The 15,616-nt window shown below is 39.5% G+C and overlaps 1 protein-coding gene across 4 annotated transcripts in view; it reads left to right on the top strand.

The window, feature by feature from the left end:
- Positions 1-15,616, top strand: part of setx (senataxin) — a 76,540-nt gene that overhangs the window by 21,250 nt on the left and 39,674 nt on the right. For all 4 annotated transcript variants that reach the window (XM_068012329.1, XM_068012330.1, XM_068012332.1 and 1 more), the window contains exons 2-7: positions 899-1,083; positions 3,083-3,293; positions 4,618-4,727; positions 6,296-6,515; positions 10,880-10,999; positions 13,700-13,865. In XM_068012329.1, the coding sequence (XP_067868430.1) occupies positions 904-1,083; positions 3,083-3,293; positions 4,618-4,727; positions 6,296-6,515; positions 10,880-10,999; positions 13,700-13,865 (1,007 nt within the window). In that variant the 5' untranslated portion in view covers positions 899-903. The remainder of the gene's footprint in view (positions 1-898; positions 1,084-3,082; positions 3,294-4,617; positions 4,728-6,295; positions 6,516-10,879; positions 11,000-13,699; positions 13,866-15,616) is intronic.

Genomic DNA, 15,616 nt, shown 5'->3' with positions numbered 1-15,616 from the left:
TGTTCACACTTCAGACTAACAAATTATCCAGCTCTACTTGGTTACTTCGAAACTCGGCATGCACTAAGGTTCTTCAGATGAACAAGCAATCGAGACAGTAGCTTTACTATGATTAGGGACTGTGAATGTTGGTTAAGATCCAAGCAAATGAAAAGGCATGCATTTTTTGGGGGGAGGGGGAATTCCTTGTTTTTCTTTTTCGATTGCTTGTGCAGAATTTTACTCCACATTATGAGCTCGTTATGCCTACTGTGCTATTGTGGGGAAGCTGTTTGCGGCAATTCCTATGCTTCTGTGATGGAGGGGGTGCTGCAGAATGTTGACAGGTGGAGATGTGAGATCCAGCCAATCTTGCAAATTTTGCAGTTGGTTGAAGAGCTGAATTAACTGAAGGGAAGGAAAGAAAATATTTAAATGCCTCCACCAAGGACATTGAGTTTAATTTAGAGCAGTGAAAGGTTAGGCACTGATGTTAACTTTATAACTCTAGTTCCAAAGTTCTGACTTCAGAAACCACTTAAGTCATTTTTGTTTATGGCCCAGAACTACAGTCTACAATTCCTTCTACAATATGTACTGGTTAGTTTCCAGACAGCCCTCGGGATTTTAAACATCCAGTAATTGTTACTGGAAATACTGTATTCATATAAACAATTAAAAGCACACCTGTTATTGAGACCAGTAGGTTATTATCTTAATTAAATGATGCTGATCTCTCCTGCAGCTGACACAAGTTGTTTCATAATTGGCTATGCTATCACTTATTTAAAATTATCATTACTATATTCCTATCATAGCATTGTGTAGTGTATTTTTCCACCGTTTGCTGACAGTCCTAACTATTGTAACACATTGCCTATTAGACTGTGATTTAATTTTGCTCTTTATGTTCAAGTAGGCAAGATGAGCACTTGTTGTTGGTGCACACCTCAAGGCAAGTTAACAATCAACTTTCTACAGAGCTACAGTTCTGAGGAGCTTCCTCCACAGGAATTAAAAGCTGCCAATGAAGATCTTTGTTATTGCCTGGAATGTGTGGTGGACTATCACCGAGCACGTGATAAACTCCCGTTGGTACATAAGGTAATGCAAAGAGTTAATCTGAAGGTAATGTTATGACTTGAGTAATGTAGCTTCATGTGAATTCCTTGCAATCTGCATATAACCACAGAGGTGACATTTGCTCCGCCTGGGTGCAAATCAAAACCTTTTTTTAAGATTATTTTTTTCTTATGAAGCTTTGAATATAAATGATTTAAAAGGTGTAATGCCATAATTTATATACAGACGAAGAAATGCAGAAAATATCTGCAAGTGTCCTGGTCTGTATATGGCTCAGCTGCTACAGGTTAAATTCCATGAGCCATTGGGGGAGATATAGACACAGTCTAAAGTCTAAGGCTTATTGACTGTTAACGGCTTGTGATACCTTTGACTCAATTCTGGACAGATCTTGCCCTAGATTGATAAAGATAAATAAATAATTATTTAGTCAGCTTGGAGGTGTGTGCAGAACTGTGTTTTTAATGGTATATTTCTTATTAGTATGCTTATTAGTAGTCTTTATGGCAAAGATCCTGGTTGTTGTGTGTTTTCTCTGCCATTACTTTTTGCAGTAGAAATTGTGACTAGCTAAACATCAAATGAACCCTGATATATCACACAAACTTGATGCATTTGAATGATCACTTCATGGCTGATAGAAATAAAGCTGCTTTATTTAACAGCTCTAGTTCCCACTCTCTCCAATGATTGGGAGAAAACCCAGGCCTTTGAGAATACTAGCGCTACTATGTCCAGCCTCAAAGCAGACCCAGTGGTCAACTGAGAATACCAGGCTCCTTCCATGTGTGCAATAATTAAAACAAAAAAGCTTGTATACACAAAATTTGCTTGAGGTAGGCAAAGGGAATACATACTACTCTCCATTTGAGGCACCTTCTGTAATTGGTGCTGCTTTGTTGAGCAAGGTGGGATTTCTGCCAGTCTTCAGAAAAATTGAAGCAGCATAAGAGTCAATTAAGTATGCCATTCAGAATTCACTGGAATCTTCACAGGAACACCCAAGTCATAATACAATGGGTTGAGAGTAATTGACATTCCTGCGATGGACATTACAGTGTAATGGCCGAATATGACTGGACAAAGGTATAAGTTCAGTAGATGTGTGGTTGAAAATCTTCTCACCTTCTTGAATATAAAGCTACATGGCTTTTGGGCTTGATTGGAAATAACAGATTTGGAGATGTATTTTTATTGATGAAAAATGAAAAAACTTCCAAGCCAGGGAGGGTAGCTAACCGAGCCAATTAATCTCCAACTCTCCTGTTTGATCCTCTAATCTAACATAGAACCATAATTCTGGATTCAGTTCAGCACAGCAGGGAGCAAGAGCTGCCAGCCACAGATATAGCGGAATTCAGTTTTACTGATTAGTGATTGCAGTGGTCATTCTGTTGTAATGATGGATCTGTACTTGATAAAGCCACAACCCGTGTATCTTGTGGCTGCATTCGTGTATAATAATGGATCTATACTTGATAAAATACAGTTCAGAGATATGTGTGCATGTATAACTGGCAATGAAGTTGAGTTGTTCGAGTAGATTAGTGATATTGTACTGTTTAATGGTCTATTGTATCAGCACAGGGACAAATTTCACAGCTTTTGCCTTTGGCCCAGTGTCCATTTTTGTTTGCTTATGTTTCTGTGAAGCATCTTGGGAGACCTTAAAAGGCTCTCACTACCTTTTGGGGTGGAAGGGATTTTTCATTTCTCTTGGACCATTCCCTAGCTGAGGAGGTGTGCAGGTCCATGTCAAAGCTACTTGATATGCTGGGCACTAGGAAGAACTCTTTCCCTCTATAGCAATGTCCGTAGCCTCTATTCTGGAATTCCCCAAATCTGTTGCTGAGATCAGCTGTTTATTGTTCAAGAAACACATGGTTATACCCAAGGTGTGTCAATGTGCTAAGCTATTTGTGCTGTAATTGTTTAATTGTCTCAAAATAGAATTTTTTTTTGAGTTAAATTCAAATGCTTTTTAGTTGCTGAACTGATTATTTAATATTGTGTTTTGCAGAATTTGTGGAAACTAGAGACTAAGCGTCTGATAGAACACTTCGAAAATGCACTGAAAGAAGAGCAGGAGGAGGAGGATGAGTTGTTTCTAATTGAGGATGAACAGGAAATACAGCTCCATGGGTACACAGGGCCAGACTTTGAGAACAACTTACGGGTCCCCATTCTGGAGATTCTCAAATACCCTTACCTACTCCTTCATGAACGCCTCAGTAAGTTATTACAAATTATGACAGTACATAAATACTACAGTTCTATGAACTTCACCTGTTGGATTGGCCTCCTCCCCATGAATGTGAAATGTTGAATGTTATTTTTTTTTTAAAGTCTGTAACTATCTTAGCACTTGAGTAAATTTTCTTTTGTCTCAGAAATATCTTGCTCTGAATTTGAACTGCCATGATAAAAGTTTTCTCTTTGGCTTTTGATGTCAGTGAAATGAAGTTTTAATTCATTTAACTGAATGTAATGAAATAGGAAATATCTGTTGAATTCCTGCTCGAACACCCCCTCACCTCCCATCTTTACCCTTCTTTCCAGTATATCATTTACTCTCATCCTAACTGTTTCCCCGGTACAGCCCCCAACTTGGCTTCAAGGGCTGTTTAATGTATATGGCGCAAAACTGGTTTATGCCTTCATTCCCTGATCTGGCTAGAGCATATTAAACCCTGTTCTCTGCCAAAACTGCTCATTATAGGCTCATCCTGGAATACAAATATAACCCCAGGCTTTTCTCCACTACCCATTATCTCCTTAAACCCTTCTCCCCCACAGCCTCGACTCCAACAAGAGATCTGAGGACTTTTTAGACTATTTGCCACCAATATTGAGATCGGGAAATGGGGCAAATTACATAGCACTTTCAAACAGCTGGGGTACATGATGGGCTAAATGACCTTCTGCGCTGTGTAATTCTATGAACTGCATTCCTTCAATTCTGGCCTGTTGTGCATCCCTGATCACTGTAGCCCATCCATTGGTGTCGGCCCTAAGCTCTGGAGTTCCCTCCTATATCCCGTTACCTCTCTACCCCTGTCTCCCCCTTTTAAGATGCTCCTTAAAACCTACTAGTTTGGCTAAGATTTTAGTCACCTGTCCTAATAGCTCCTTAAGTGGCTCAGTGTTATATTTTGTCTGATGCTTTGGGATATTTTACTATGTTAAAGGTGCATTAAAAATGCAAATGATTTTGAAAACTTTGCCAATTATCAACTGGCGAGCAGTATCTACTTGCTGTCATGAATTTTGATTTTATAGTAATGGGCTGTATCTCAAACCATCTCTCCTTCCCATCTGAATGAGATCGTGCAGTAGCAGTTGGGATATAATTTGGGGAACTGAGGAGAAGGAAGTTGTGGTAAGAATTGTTAAAATTCTTGGAGCTTGGATCATTTGTGACTTGAGGCAGCAATTGACACTCTCTGTCAAACTATTTGGAGTCTGCTGTTTCAGTAACTTCTGGAGCAGTGAAAATCTATTTTCTAATAAACTCTCTAAGGACAGTGTGAAAATAACTTTTACTTTGTGTTTCAGGTGAGTTGTGTGTTGAGGCCCTTAGTAAAATGGAGCAGGTGAATTTCTCCTTTCAGACATTTGAAAAGTATCCTGGTATCTATCTACTTCTGGTACACCCAAGTGAAACGGTAAATCTTATTTGAGTACAGTATGATTGACCTTGTGAATTATCAATAGTACCTGGTTTTCCATGGAGGCCTGTTTCTGTTGCTTATATGAAAAACTGAAGCAGTGAAACCTATAACTAATGAGCATGTACAACCAGAAAACACTGTAAATACACTGCAGGTCCTTCAAAAACGGCAGCAGAAGAAGTTGTTGATGGATCTGCTGTGCATGTTTTCTGTGGGGCTATTTTTGCATCTAACTTGCAAAATGTTGAGACTGCCTTCGGGTATTTTTGTTACATACACAAAAGCCAAATAGAATCTGAAGATTATTCCTTTTTTAATTTGAGTTGGAAGTGTAAATACCCAATGATTTGGCAATAATTTTAAGACTGCAGTTTGCTTGGTCCAGGGACTTCAATATGTAGCAACTGTACGTGAATACCAGAATTTAAAATGTGTCCTATTTAAATGCCTACATGTACAAGTTAAACCTTTGAGTGCCTTGTACAGTAGTTTCAGCTCTATTCTCTTGAAAATGCAGTTGTTCAAAAACAAAGATGATAAAAGTTGTATGTAAACAGTGTATTTCCCTGTAATCTAATTATTCTGATAAATCTATAGCAGTGAAATCACAAACAATTGATGTATTTGGCACAGACTCTGAAATGCTTCCAAAATAGCAACAAATAAGACAGATTTGAAAATTGGTGATTTAAATTTCTCTGTACATTATATATGGTAGGGAGCGAGTGATGGGTTAAACAACCTCCGGGTTCAGATGCTATTTGTTTCAACCTGAAGTAAACTATCAATCTTTTTTTTACTTTATGTTTGTAATTTATCCACTTTTCTGTTTTTACACAGATGTAAGTTTCTTCTTGTAATTGTTTTTTATTTTGTAAGAAAGATGTTTGCAACAGATAAATTTTAAATCGTTTAGACTGGGTTCTCAGTGAGAGTAAATTTGTGTCATCCTATCACCAAATATCTGCATATTTCATTTAAATAGCTACTTTGGTGTTATTTAATAGTGCACAGGCTCCTTCTAGTGGATGGTTTAGAGCAGTTTTGGCATTAAAGGGAGAATATCACCATCCTTAGTAGCAACTACGGGGAGACGGTAGCATAGTGGTAATGTCACTGGACTGGTAGCCCAGAGGCCCAGGCTAATGCTCTGGGGACATGGGTTCGTATCCCACCACAGCAGATGGTGAAATTTGAATTCAATTAATAAAATCTGGAATTAAAAAGCTAGTCTAGTGTGACCATGAAGCCATTGTCGATTGTTGTAAAAACCCATCTGGTTCACTAATGTCCTTTAGGGATGGAAATCTGACGTTCTTACCTGGTCTGGCCTACATGTGACTCCAGATCCACAGCAATGTGGTTGACTCTTAAAATGCCCTCTGAAATGGCCACTCAGTTCAAGGGCAATTGGGGATAGGCAATAAATGCTGGCTTAGCCAGCGACGCCCACATCCCATGAACAAATAAAAAAAAAACTAATCTATGACCAATGGAAAAATAATAAGGATATTTGCCTGTTTAAAAAAAGTACATGTGTATTAATGTTTGTTTATTTTTAGATCAGGCGATGGGCAATCCTTGCTGCTAGATCTCTTGGAAAGGTGGAACGAGATGATTTCTATGATTTACAGGAAGTGATAACTTGCCTTCTGAAGGTCATTGAACTGGACCTTTTTGAAAATACAGATTTCTATAACAGTTATGGAATAGAAGAGGGAAAATTGATTCTTTTACCACCCCATCTTTATGATGTTACCAACCACAAGAACTACTGGCTTGGTGAGTGCAATGATGATCGTGATGATATAAAGATCTTCGATAGGTCTATACCTAGAAAAAAAAATGAAAACTTCTGAGTGATGGACTATTGGTGAAAGAGGGAGCTGTTGTGGAATATGTTGGGCAAGTAGGTATCATAACTCTTAATTAAAAATGAGGTTTGAACAGATTTCACCCATAAACGATTGTTGCTCCTCCCCACCCCGCCATCAAACTCAAGCTTACAAATTTCAAAAGATGATAAAGCACATCTTTTTTGATTTTTTTTTTTCCCCATGTCTATTATAGATAAACAGGATGGCATTTTCTATGCTGGCTGCCGATAAGTGCTCCTGCTGCCTCTGGAATCTAAGAAAAAGAATCATTATTTGTTGTCAGCTTGGCTGGCCCGACCATAGGTGGGGCTCGTAAACTTCAAAGTAAATGCATTTTACAAAAGAAAAGCAGTATCTCATAACACTAGAAATCATCCAATTTAAGTTACTTGAGTATTATTTTTGCTAAAGTATATATAAATATATATAGTACATTCTTAATTGGGAAATTGTCTCAAGTTAGGAGTGATTTATTTTAAATAACCACTAAGTTTGTCAATATTACCAGTGCTTATGGTATTTAATGTATAGAATATCGCGGCTAGGTTGTGTGATACCCTAGATCAACAAAGTCCTGCTTTCCTAAGGACTGATTCAAGGGGAGGACACATTTGAGCGAAGTGGGCCGCACCAACTAAGTGAATGGGATGACTGATGTCATAGCTGCATCACCTTTGTGTCCTTTCATTATCTGTTCATAGGTTGTTAAACCTTCACTTCTGTTATGTCCAAGGTTAATTTAAATAATTTTTGATAGTTCAATCAAGTTGGAACTGCATTGGGCCAATGTACCTCATTCAGCGTTACATGTTTATAACCTTGTGTGATGCAGTCAAGAATTGCTTGAGGACCGTAATTGCAATAATTGTTTAAGGTAGTGTTGTCCAATAGAAATTGCTGTGAGCTGACTGCACCACTCCCAACCTAGGAGTTAGGTCTTAAGTTATATAACAGAGCTAACAAATATTTAATTTTCAATTAACACTCTGCAGTAGGATTTGTAGAGTTTCCTGCATTGTCAGACTACTGATAAATGGAAAGAAATATTACTCTTTTGACCCAATGGTATAGGCTATAATTATGAATCAAATTACGAAATAAAGATATTGGGAAAATACTGTAAAGAGATGATTTTAGTAAGGCATACGCTGCCAGGTGGATAATGTCCAATAAAGGAGAAGCTTTTCCTTATTAAGTGTCTTTGCTAGCCGAAGAACTTTAATAAACTAGGATAGTTTGATTGAGTGTTTTGGACACTTGGAGAATGCTTTTACACTACAGTCGTGTTGCGCATAGAATAGTAGGATTCTACAGCACAGAATCATCAAATCTGCATAATTGCTTTTGTCCGTGTAAACCACTTAGTCTAATCCCACACTCCTTGCTGGTATCCCATACCTGTTGATCCTTTTTTGTTTTCAAGCATCCATCTAGTTCCCTCCTTAAGTGGAAAAAAAACTAACCACCTATTTAATTCTTTGTATATTAAATTTGCGTCGCCTTGTCCCAGTCTTGTCGACCAATTGAAATAATCTGTGCTTTTTAACTTTATCATAACCCTCGTGATCTTTTGAGACTTTCATTGCACATACTCTTAACCTTTGTGATTCTAGTGAAGAGAAGCCTAAATTTTTGAATCTCTTCATACTCCTCATCCTAGTAAATCCATGCTGCAACTTTCCATTGCTTTTTTATGCTTCCTGTAATGAGTGGTTCTTATCTGTACAAACTATTCCAACTTTGGCCTGGTCCTGTGCAGGTTCAACTGGCTTCTTGCTTCTGTATTCTATTCCTCTAGGTAACAAACTAATAGTTTGGTCTTTATAGCTTTACTTATGTGTCTTGCCATTTTTTTTATGACCTATATAACCGCAAGCTTATTAAAGTCCTATTGTTTTTAAACTCTTACCAACCATTTAACGTGTATTTCCAGTAGGGTTGTCAAGGGTGCTTATTCAGGATTGCCACCTCACTTTTCATTTGCAGTTCAAACATATCCTTAATTGAAAAGTGACCTCTTAACTCCTCTGATTAAAATAATTTCCCTATTCTTGCAGAAGCCTCCAATCCACCTTTTTTAAATTTAAGGAAGGAACAGCCTCTACGTTGATCTGAGTTACCATAGTTATTCTGTATGAGCCTGTCAAAGCAGAACCATAGAATGGTTATAGCGCAGAAGGAGGTCATTCAGTCCATTGTGTCCCTGTCAGTTCTCTATAAGAGCAACTCACCTAGTCCCAATTCCCCACCTTTTCCCTGTAACCCTGTACATTTTTTGTTAAGGTAATTATCCAGTTCTCTTTTGAAGACCTTGATGGAATCTTCCTCCAAATTGGTGTTCTCTAGTTCTGGATCCTTCTGCCATTGGAAACAGTTTCTCCCTATCTACTCTGTCCCTCATGATTTTAAATACCTCTATCAAATCTCTTCATCTTCTCTTCAAGGAGAACAGGCCCAGCTTCTCCAACCTGTCCACGTAAGTTCCTCATCTCGGGAACCATTCTCTTGAATCTTTTCTGCACCCTCTCTAATGTCTTTGCATCCTTCTTAAAGTTTGGTGCCCAGAATTGGACACAATACTCCAGTTGAGGCCGAACCAGTGTTTTATACCAGTTTATCATAACTTCCAAATGGCCTACTCCTATTTCTTATGTTCTTTGTTATTGTACTCTATGCTTTATTAACCACTTTTTCAACTTGTCCTGCCACCTTCAATGATTTGTGCACATATACCTCCAGGTGCCTTTGCTCCTGCATCCCCTTTAGAATCGTACTCTTTAATTCACATTGTGTCTCCATGTTCTTACCAAAATTTTTATTTTTTTTATTCATTCACGGGATGTGGGCATTGCTGGGCCAGCATTTATTGTCCATCCCTAGTTGCCCTTGAGAAGTGGTGGTGAGCTGCCTTCTTGAACCGCTGCAGTCGATGTGGGGTAGGGACACTCACAGTGCTGTTAGGAAGGGAGTTCCAGGATGTTGACTCGGCGACAGTGAAGGAACAGCGATATAGTTCCAAGTCAGGATGGTGTGTGGCTTGGAGGGTAATTTGCAGGTGATGGCGTTCCCAATCATTTGCTGCCCTTATCCTTCTAGGTGGTAGAGGTCATGGGTTTGGAAGGTGCTGGCTAAGGAGCTTTGGTGCATTGCTGCAGTGCATCTTGTAGAAGGTACACACTGCTGCCACTGTGTGTCAGTGGTGGAGGGAGTGAATATTTGTGGATGGTTTGCCAATCAAGCGGGCTGCTTTGTCCTGGATGCTGTCGAGCTTCTTGAGTGTTGTTGCAGCTGCACCCATCCAGGCAAGTGGAGAGTATTCCATCACACTCCTGACTTGTGCCTTGTAGATGGTGGACAGGCCTTGGGGAGTCAGGAGATGAGTTACTCGTCACAGGATTCCTAGCCTCTGACCTCTTGTAGCCACAGTATTTATATGGCTACTGGTTTCTGGTCAATAGTAACCCCCAGGATGTTTGAATCACTTCATGCTTTTCTTCAATAAATTTTATCTGCCACTTGTTCACCCATTCTACCAGCCTGTCTCTTGAATTTTACCACTATCCTCCTCACAGTTCACAATACTTCCAAGTTTAGTGTCATCTGCAAATTTTGAAATTGTGCCCTGTATACCCAAGTCTAGGTCATTAATGTATATCAAGAAAAACAGGGGTCCTAACACTACGCCCCGAGGAACCCCACTATGTTCCTTTCTTCAGTCCAAAAATCGTTTGTTCACAGCTACTCTCTGTTTCCTGTCACTCAGCCAATTTCATATTGGCTTTAGCTTTGCTGACACCTGTTATGAGACACTTTATCAAACGCCTTTTGGAAGTCCATGCACACCATATCAACCATGTTTTCCTCATCAACCCTTTCTGTTACCTCATCAAAAAACTCAAGCAAGTTAGTTAAACAAGATTTTCCCTTAAATCCATGCTGGCTTTCCTTCTTTCCCTAACTAATCCACTTTTGTCCAAGTGACTATTAATTTTGTCCCAAATTATCATTTCTAAAGGCTTTCCCACCGCTGAGGTTAAACTGATTGAGCTGTAGTTGCTGGGCTTGTCCTTGTACCCTTTTTTTTGAAAATATTTTGTTTTGTGTGCATTGAATGGAACACTCATTTCCAAATAAACTAAAAAGTTGCAGTTAGTTCCTTTTTAAAATGAATAGGAAAAATATTGAAGTTAGTTAATTAAGATATTCTTAAAAGAAGAACTTATTTCATTATTGACACACATGAGCTTTCGTAAATCTTCACTTGCATAGGTATCTGCATGCTGTTGATGGTACTGGATGAACAAGCTATGGACTCACTACTACTTGCCCAAGATAAGCAAAATGACTTCATGCAGTCAATTCTGAACACCATGATGAAAAGTAAACCAGGTACGTCTGAATAGTTACGTAGATGTGATGTTATACAACCTGAATAATTGTGCAAGTATAATGGTATAGAAGTGGTTATTAGAGTTAGCTTATATTTTATTTTGAGGCGGTCTAGGCAGATAAATTCTGCTGACCTATCTATTCATGTTAGTTTTTAAATGATCTGTCTCAACTTTATACTCCACATTTACGATGTCTTTGTGGTACCAATACAAGTCTTTTTTTTTTAAAAGAGTAACTTGAAGGGAAAAACCACTGAACCAAAACACCTACCTTGAGGGAAGGAGCAAGTAGACCTATTTATTGTTTCCTGTGGTGACAACAGCATTTTCACTTTGACTTGCCATGGTGCAAATTTAGTCAAAGTGAATGTAAAATAGATTGTTTTGATGAATTATTGCTGAATATCAATACAGTATATTCATAATGTGGTGCAATAAAAATGGAAAATGCTGGAAATACTCAGCAGGTCAGGCAGCATCTGTGGAGAGAAAAGCAGAATTAACGTTTCGGGTCTGTGACCTTTCACCACACTAGCAAAGGTTAGAAAAGTATTTGTTTTTCAGCAAGTGAAGGGATGGGGTGGAGTGGTGGGGAAGAGAACAAAAGAGAGCGTGTGTGATGGGGCAGAGGCAGGAGAGATTAAATAACAAAGATGTCATGGCACAAAGACGCAGAGTGTGTTAATGGTTGTGGTGAATGACAAAGCATTCGTTCAGAGAGATTGCTAATGGCAGAATAATGAACAGTTCAGTCCAAAAGCACAACATGAAAAAACAAGTTTAAGGCAGGCACATGGTTAAAAAATAAAATAAAATAATTTGAAAACAAAAAATAAAATCAGAAAATAAAAAAAAGCCAGTCATGCTCTGAAACTGTTGAACTCAATGTTGAGTCTGGAAGGCTGTAAAGTACCTAATTGAAAGATGAGGTGCTGCTCCTCGAGCTTGTGTTGATGTTCACTGGAACACTGCATCAGGCCAAGGATAGAAATGTGGGTATGAGAGCAGGGTGGTGAGTCGAAATGACAAGTAACCAGAAGCTCGGGGTCATGCTTGCGGGCCGAGCGGAGGTGTTCTGCAAAGGGGTCACGCAATCTACGTTTGGCCTCCCCTATGCAGACGCGACCGCATTGTGAGCAGTGAATGCAGTATATTAAATTGACGGAAAAACAAGTAAATCGCTGCTTCACCTGGAAGGAATGTTTGGGGCCTCGAATGGTGAGGAAAGAGGATGTAAAAGAGTAGGTATTACACCTCTTGCCATAGCATGGGTAGGTGCCGTGAGAAGGGAATGAGGTATCAGGGGTAATGGAGGAGTGGACCAGGGTGTTGCAGAGGGAATGTAGTATTCTTGATTACCTATAGGCACATGAAAGGCTCCTTGGACAGCAGATTCCAAACCCGCGACCTCTACCACCTAGAAGGACAAGGGCAGCAAATGCATGGGAACACCACACCTGCAAGTTCCCATCCAGACCACACACCATCCTGACTTGGAACTATATCGTTGTTTCTTCACTGTCGCTGGGTCAAAATCCTGGAACTCCCTTCCTAATAGCACTGTGGGTGTACCTAACCCCACATGGAGGGACTGCACCGCTTCAAGAAGGCAACTCTCTATCACCTTCTCAAGGGCAATTAGGGATGGGCAATAAATGCTGGCCTAGCCAGCGATGCCCACATCCCATGAAACGAATAAAAAAAAGTAATAGTTTTTATACACAAGGTGATTTAGTCAAATGTTATATTAGCAAAAATAAAATTAACAGAAAATTTGGTTCTAAAATGTACTTTTAAAAAAAAAACATATTTAATTTGAGACATCAATGCAATCCTAAATTTGAGAGGATAAAGCTTATGCCTTTATGGGCATTTCCAGTAACCAGCAAAACTCTTGTCAGTGACAAAGAAAAAAGTTGATGTTTCGAAGGAATCCTTTCAGATAGTTTGCTGCTTTTTTAAAAACCTAGACGTACCAGTGGGATAGTTGCTTTTTTAAAATTAAGGCTTGCATATTTTTAGCCTTTTATGATATCTGTGTTCCTCATGCCCATAATGAACTGTCACATCCATCTCCTTTCTTGTTACCTTTAGTCAGTTCATTTTAAACTAATGTACCAATAACTTCAGTACCTCCCTTCTTAACAAAAGTAGAATAATAAAGGAATCTAAATTACCTTGACTAGGTTAAACTTTGATGTCAAAAACATTTTTTAATGTACGTTTTGCTGACCGAGCATGTCCTAGGCCTTTAACAATCTCACGACTGTCTAATACCATGAGCATTTTCAACCTATCCACAAAAGTAATTGGGAATAATGGCTGAGGCTTTCTGATTTTAGTGCTGGTGGTGATCTATTAAAACAATCAATATTGCAGTCAAAAATCTAAACTAATATTTGTTGGGTGTAACACTACACTACAAGAGGGAGCAATCACCCATCCTCCTGTTGCTAAATCAGCCACTTGGGCTGTTAAAGCTTTGTTAGTTTGGCAGCTTAGATTTGTTTTTTTTTCCCTAAAGAGGACACTGTAAATTGCCACTGAATCAATTTGAACTTTTTTTATAAAACCTATTCTTTGTATGTTTTGGAATGGTGAGTAAACTATTGTTTTTTTTTTTAAAAAACAGGTAAGGTTGGTCCATTAGAATTTTAGACTTTTTTGACTTATTTCTCTGCAATGATTTGTATTGTAGATGATGCTTCTGACCCATTCTGGCCGGCTCTGCAGTGCTTCATGATCATCCTTGATCGACTCGGATCAAAAGTCTGGGGCCATCTCATTGACCCCACAGAGGCATTCCAAACCATTATTGGAAGCCAGAGTTACAACAATGAGATAGAAAAAGTTCGTAATACAAGGTTGGTAAATTGGATGAATATAGATACGAAGGAACGAAAATCATTGGGAGCTAAAGCCTGGTTCGGGTATAAAATTAAAACTCAACCTGGGTCCGAACAGACTACAGCCAGCCCGTGCCCTTTAATTTTTTTTCACGCCTGAGCCGACACAAATTTCCATCATCTGTTCCGGCAGCACCAATTCCTGCAGCTGGAGTTGTGGGGAATCATGGGTAAGTTGATCCCATGACTTCCCAGAAGCAGTGTCCAGCCCGACCTGAGCCCGAATGCTGAACTCAGAATGTCGATCCAACCCAACCCGAACCCGAGAAATGTAGTCGGGTCTAGTTGGGTTCAGGTCGGGTAGTCAGGCTTTATTGGGAGGTACAGACTATTCCGTGAGTCAAAAGATTTGACAATAACTACTTGCATTTATATGGTGTCTCTAAGGTGGTAAAATAGCCAAAGGTGCATCATAGAGGTGAAAACGGTTGCCAGGCAGCAGTAGCTAAGTTGGACAATCTGACCAAAGGCATGTTCAAATTTTGAGGAAGTTTCTGATGTAGTGACGAGTTGTAGTGAGGCAAAGGCTTTTGGGCGAATGCTGTAGGATGTGGAGCCAAAATAACTGATGGTTTTGCTGTTGAAAGTGGAGTAGAAGTAGAGAGGGGAAAAGAATGGTAGAGTCTGAAAAACAAAGGTGTATGCTGGCATGTTGAGCTGATGGTGATTATAGTAGTAGATGAAGGGATGAAATTGTGGCAATGTTTGAATTCTGCATGTTGGGCCTTGGGGAGTCTTGGTGGTTGAAGAGGATGTAGTGGTAAGGGAGCGGGACCTTGTGCTGGATGGATTGCAAGTGGCTGTGTTTTAGATGATTTTGGATAATTGCCAGTTATGCAAGGTGAAACCTTGGGAACTAGTGAGAAGAGTGTCAGAGAGGTGAAGTATGGAGGTGACTCAGACTTGGAGTGTTTCAGTATTAGTGGGAATATCAATGCGGAGATAAAAAAAAATAGGTGGTATCAATGGATATGATACAGGATTTGAAACATAGTACTCGGTCAAATGGGACACCAAGATTCAATACCTTTGAGTTCAGCCTGAGTGAGGAGCTGGAGAGGAATTGGGGTCCAGGCTGTGAAGTTTTCAGTCATAGAATTATACAGCACAAAAACAGGCACTTCGGCCCGTCGTGTCTGTGCTGGCCATCAAGCACCTATCTATTCTAATCCTATTTTCCAGCACTTGGCCTATAGACTTGTATGCTATGGCATTTCAAGTGCTCTTCTAAATACTACTAAAATGTTGTGAGGGTTCCTGCCTCTACCACCCCTTCAGGCAGTGTGTTCCAGAGTCCAACCACCCTCTAGGTGAAAAATGTTTTCCTCCAATCCCCTCTAAAGCTCCTGCCCCTTACCTTAAACCTATGTCGCCTGGTTATTGACGCCTCCGCTAAGGGAAAAAGTTTCTTCCTATCTACCCTATCTGTGCTCATGATTTTGTATACCTCTATCAGGTCTACCCTCAGCCTTCTCTGGGTCTTTAGGTGGAGATTGAGGAATCAGTTGATATATTTAAGCTGTACCATGTCTGATTTGGGATAGGCTGGAAGGATCTGGTTGTTTGCTTGCCTTTTTTCTTATCTCCCTTTAAACCTAATGATTGGAAAATAGCTATAGAGTGGTATGAGGTTGTGGTTAACAATAGTTAACTTGATTGGCGCCCCTGGAGCTGAACACCATGCAAGGCAGTGTTCATTTGATTGGCAC

Source organism: Heterodontus francisci, chromosome 32 (genome assembly GCF_036365525.1).
Source record: "Heterodontus francisci isolate sHetFra1 chromosome 32, sHetFra1.hap1, whole genome shotgun sequence".
NCBI lineage: Eukaryota > Metazoa > Chordata > Chondrichthyes > Heterodontiformes > Heterodontidae > Heterodontus > Heterodontus francisci.
This window is presented reverse-complemented; position numbering and strand designations above follow the sequence as displayed.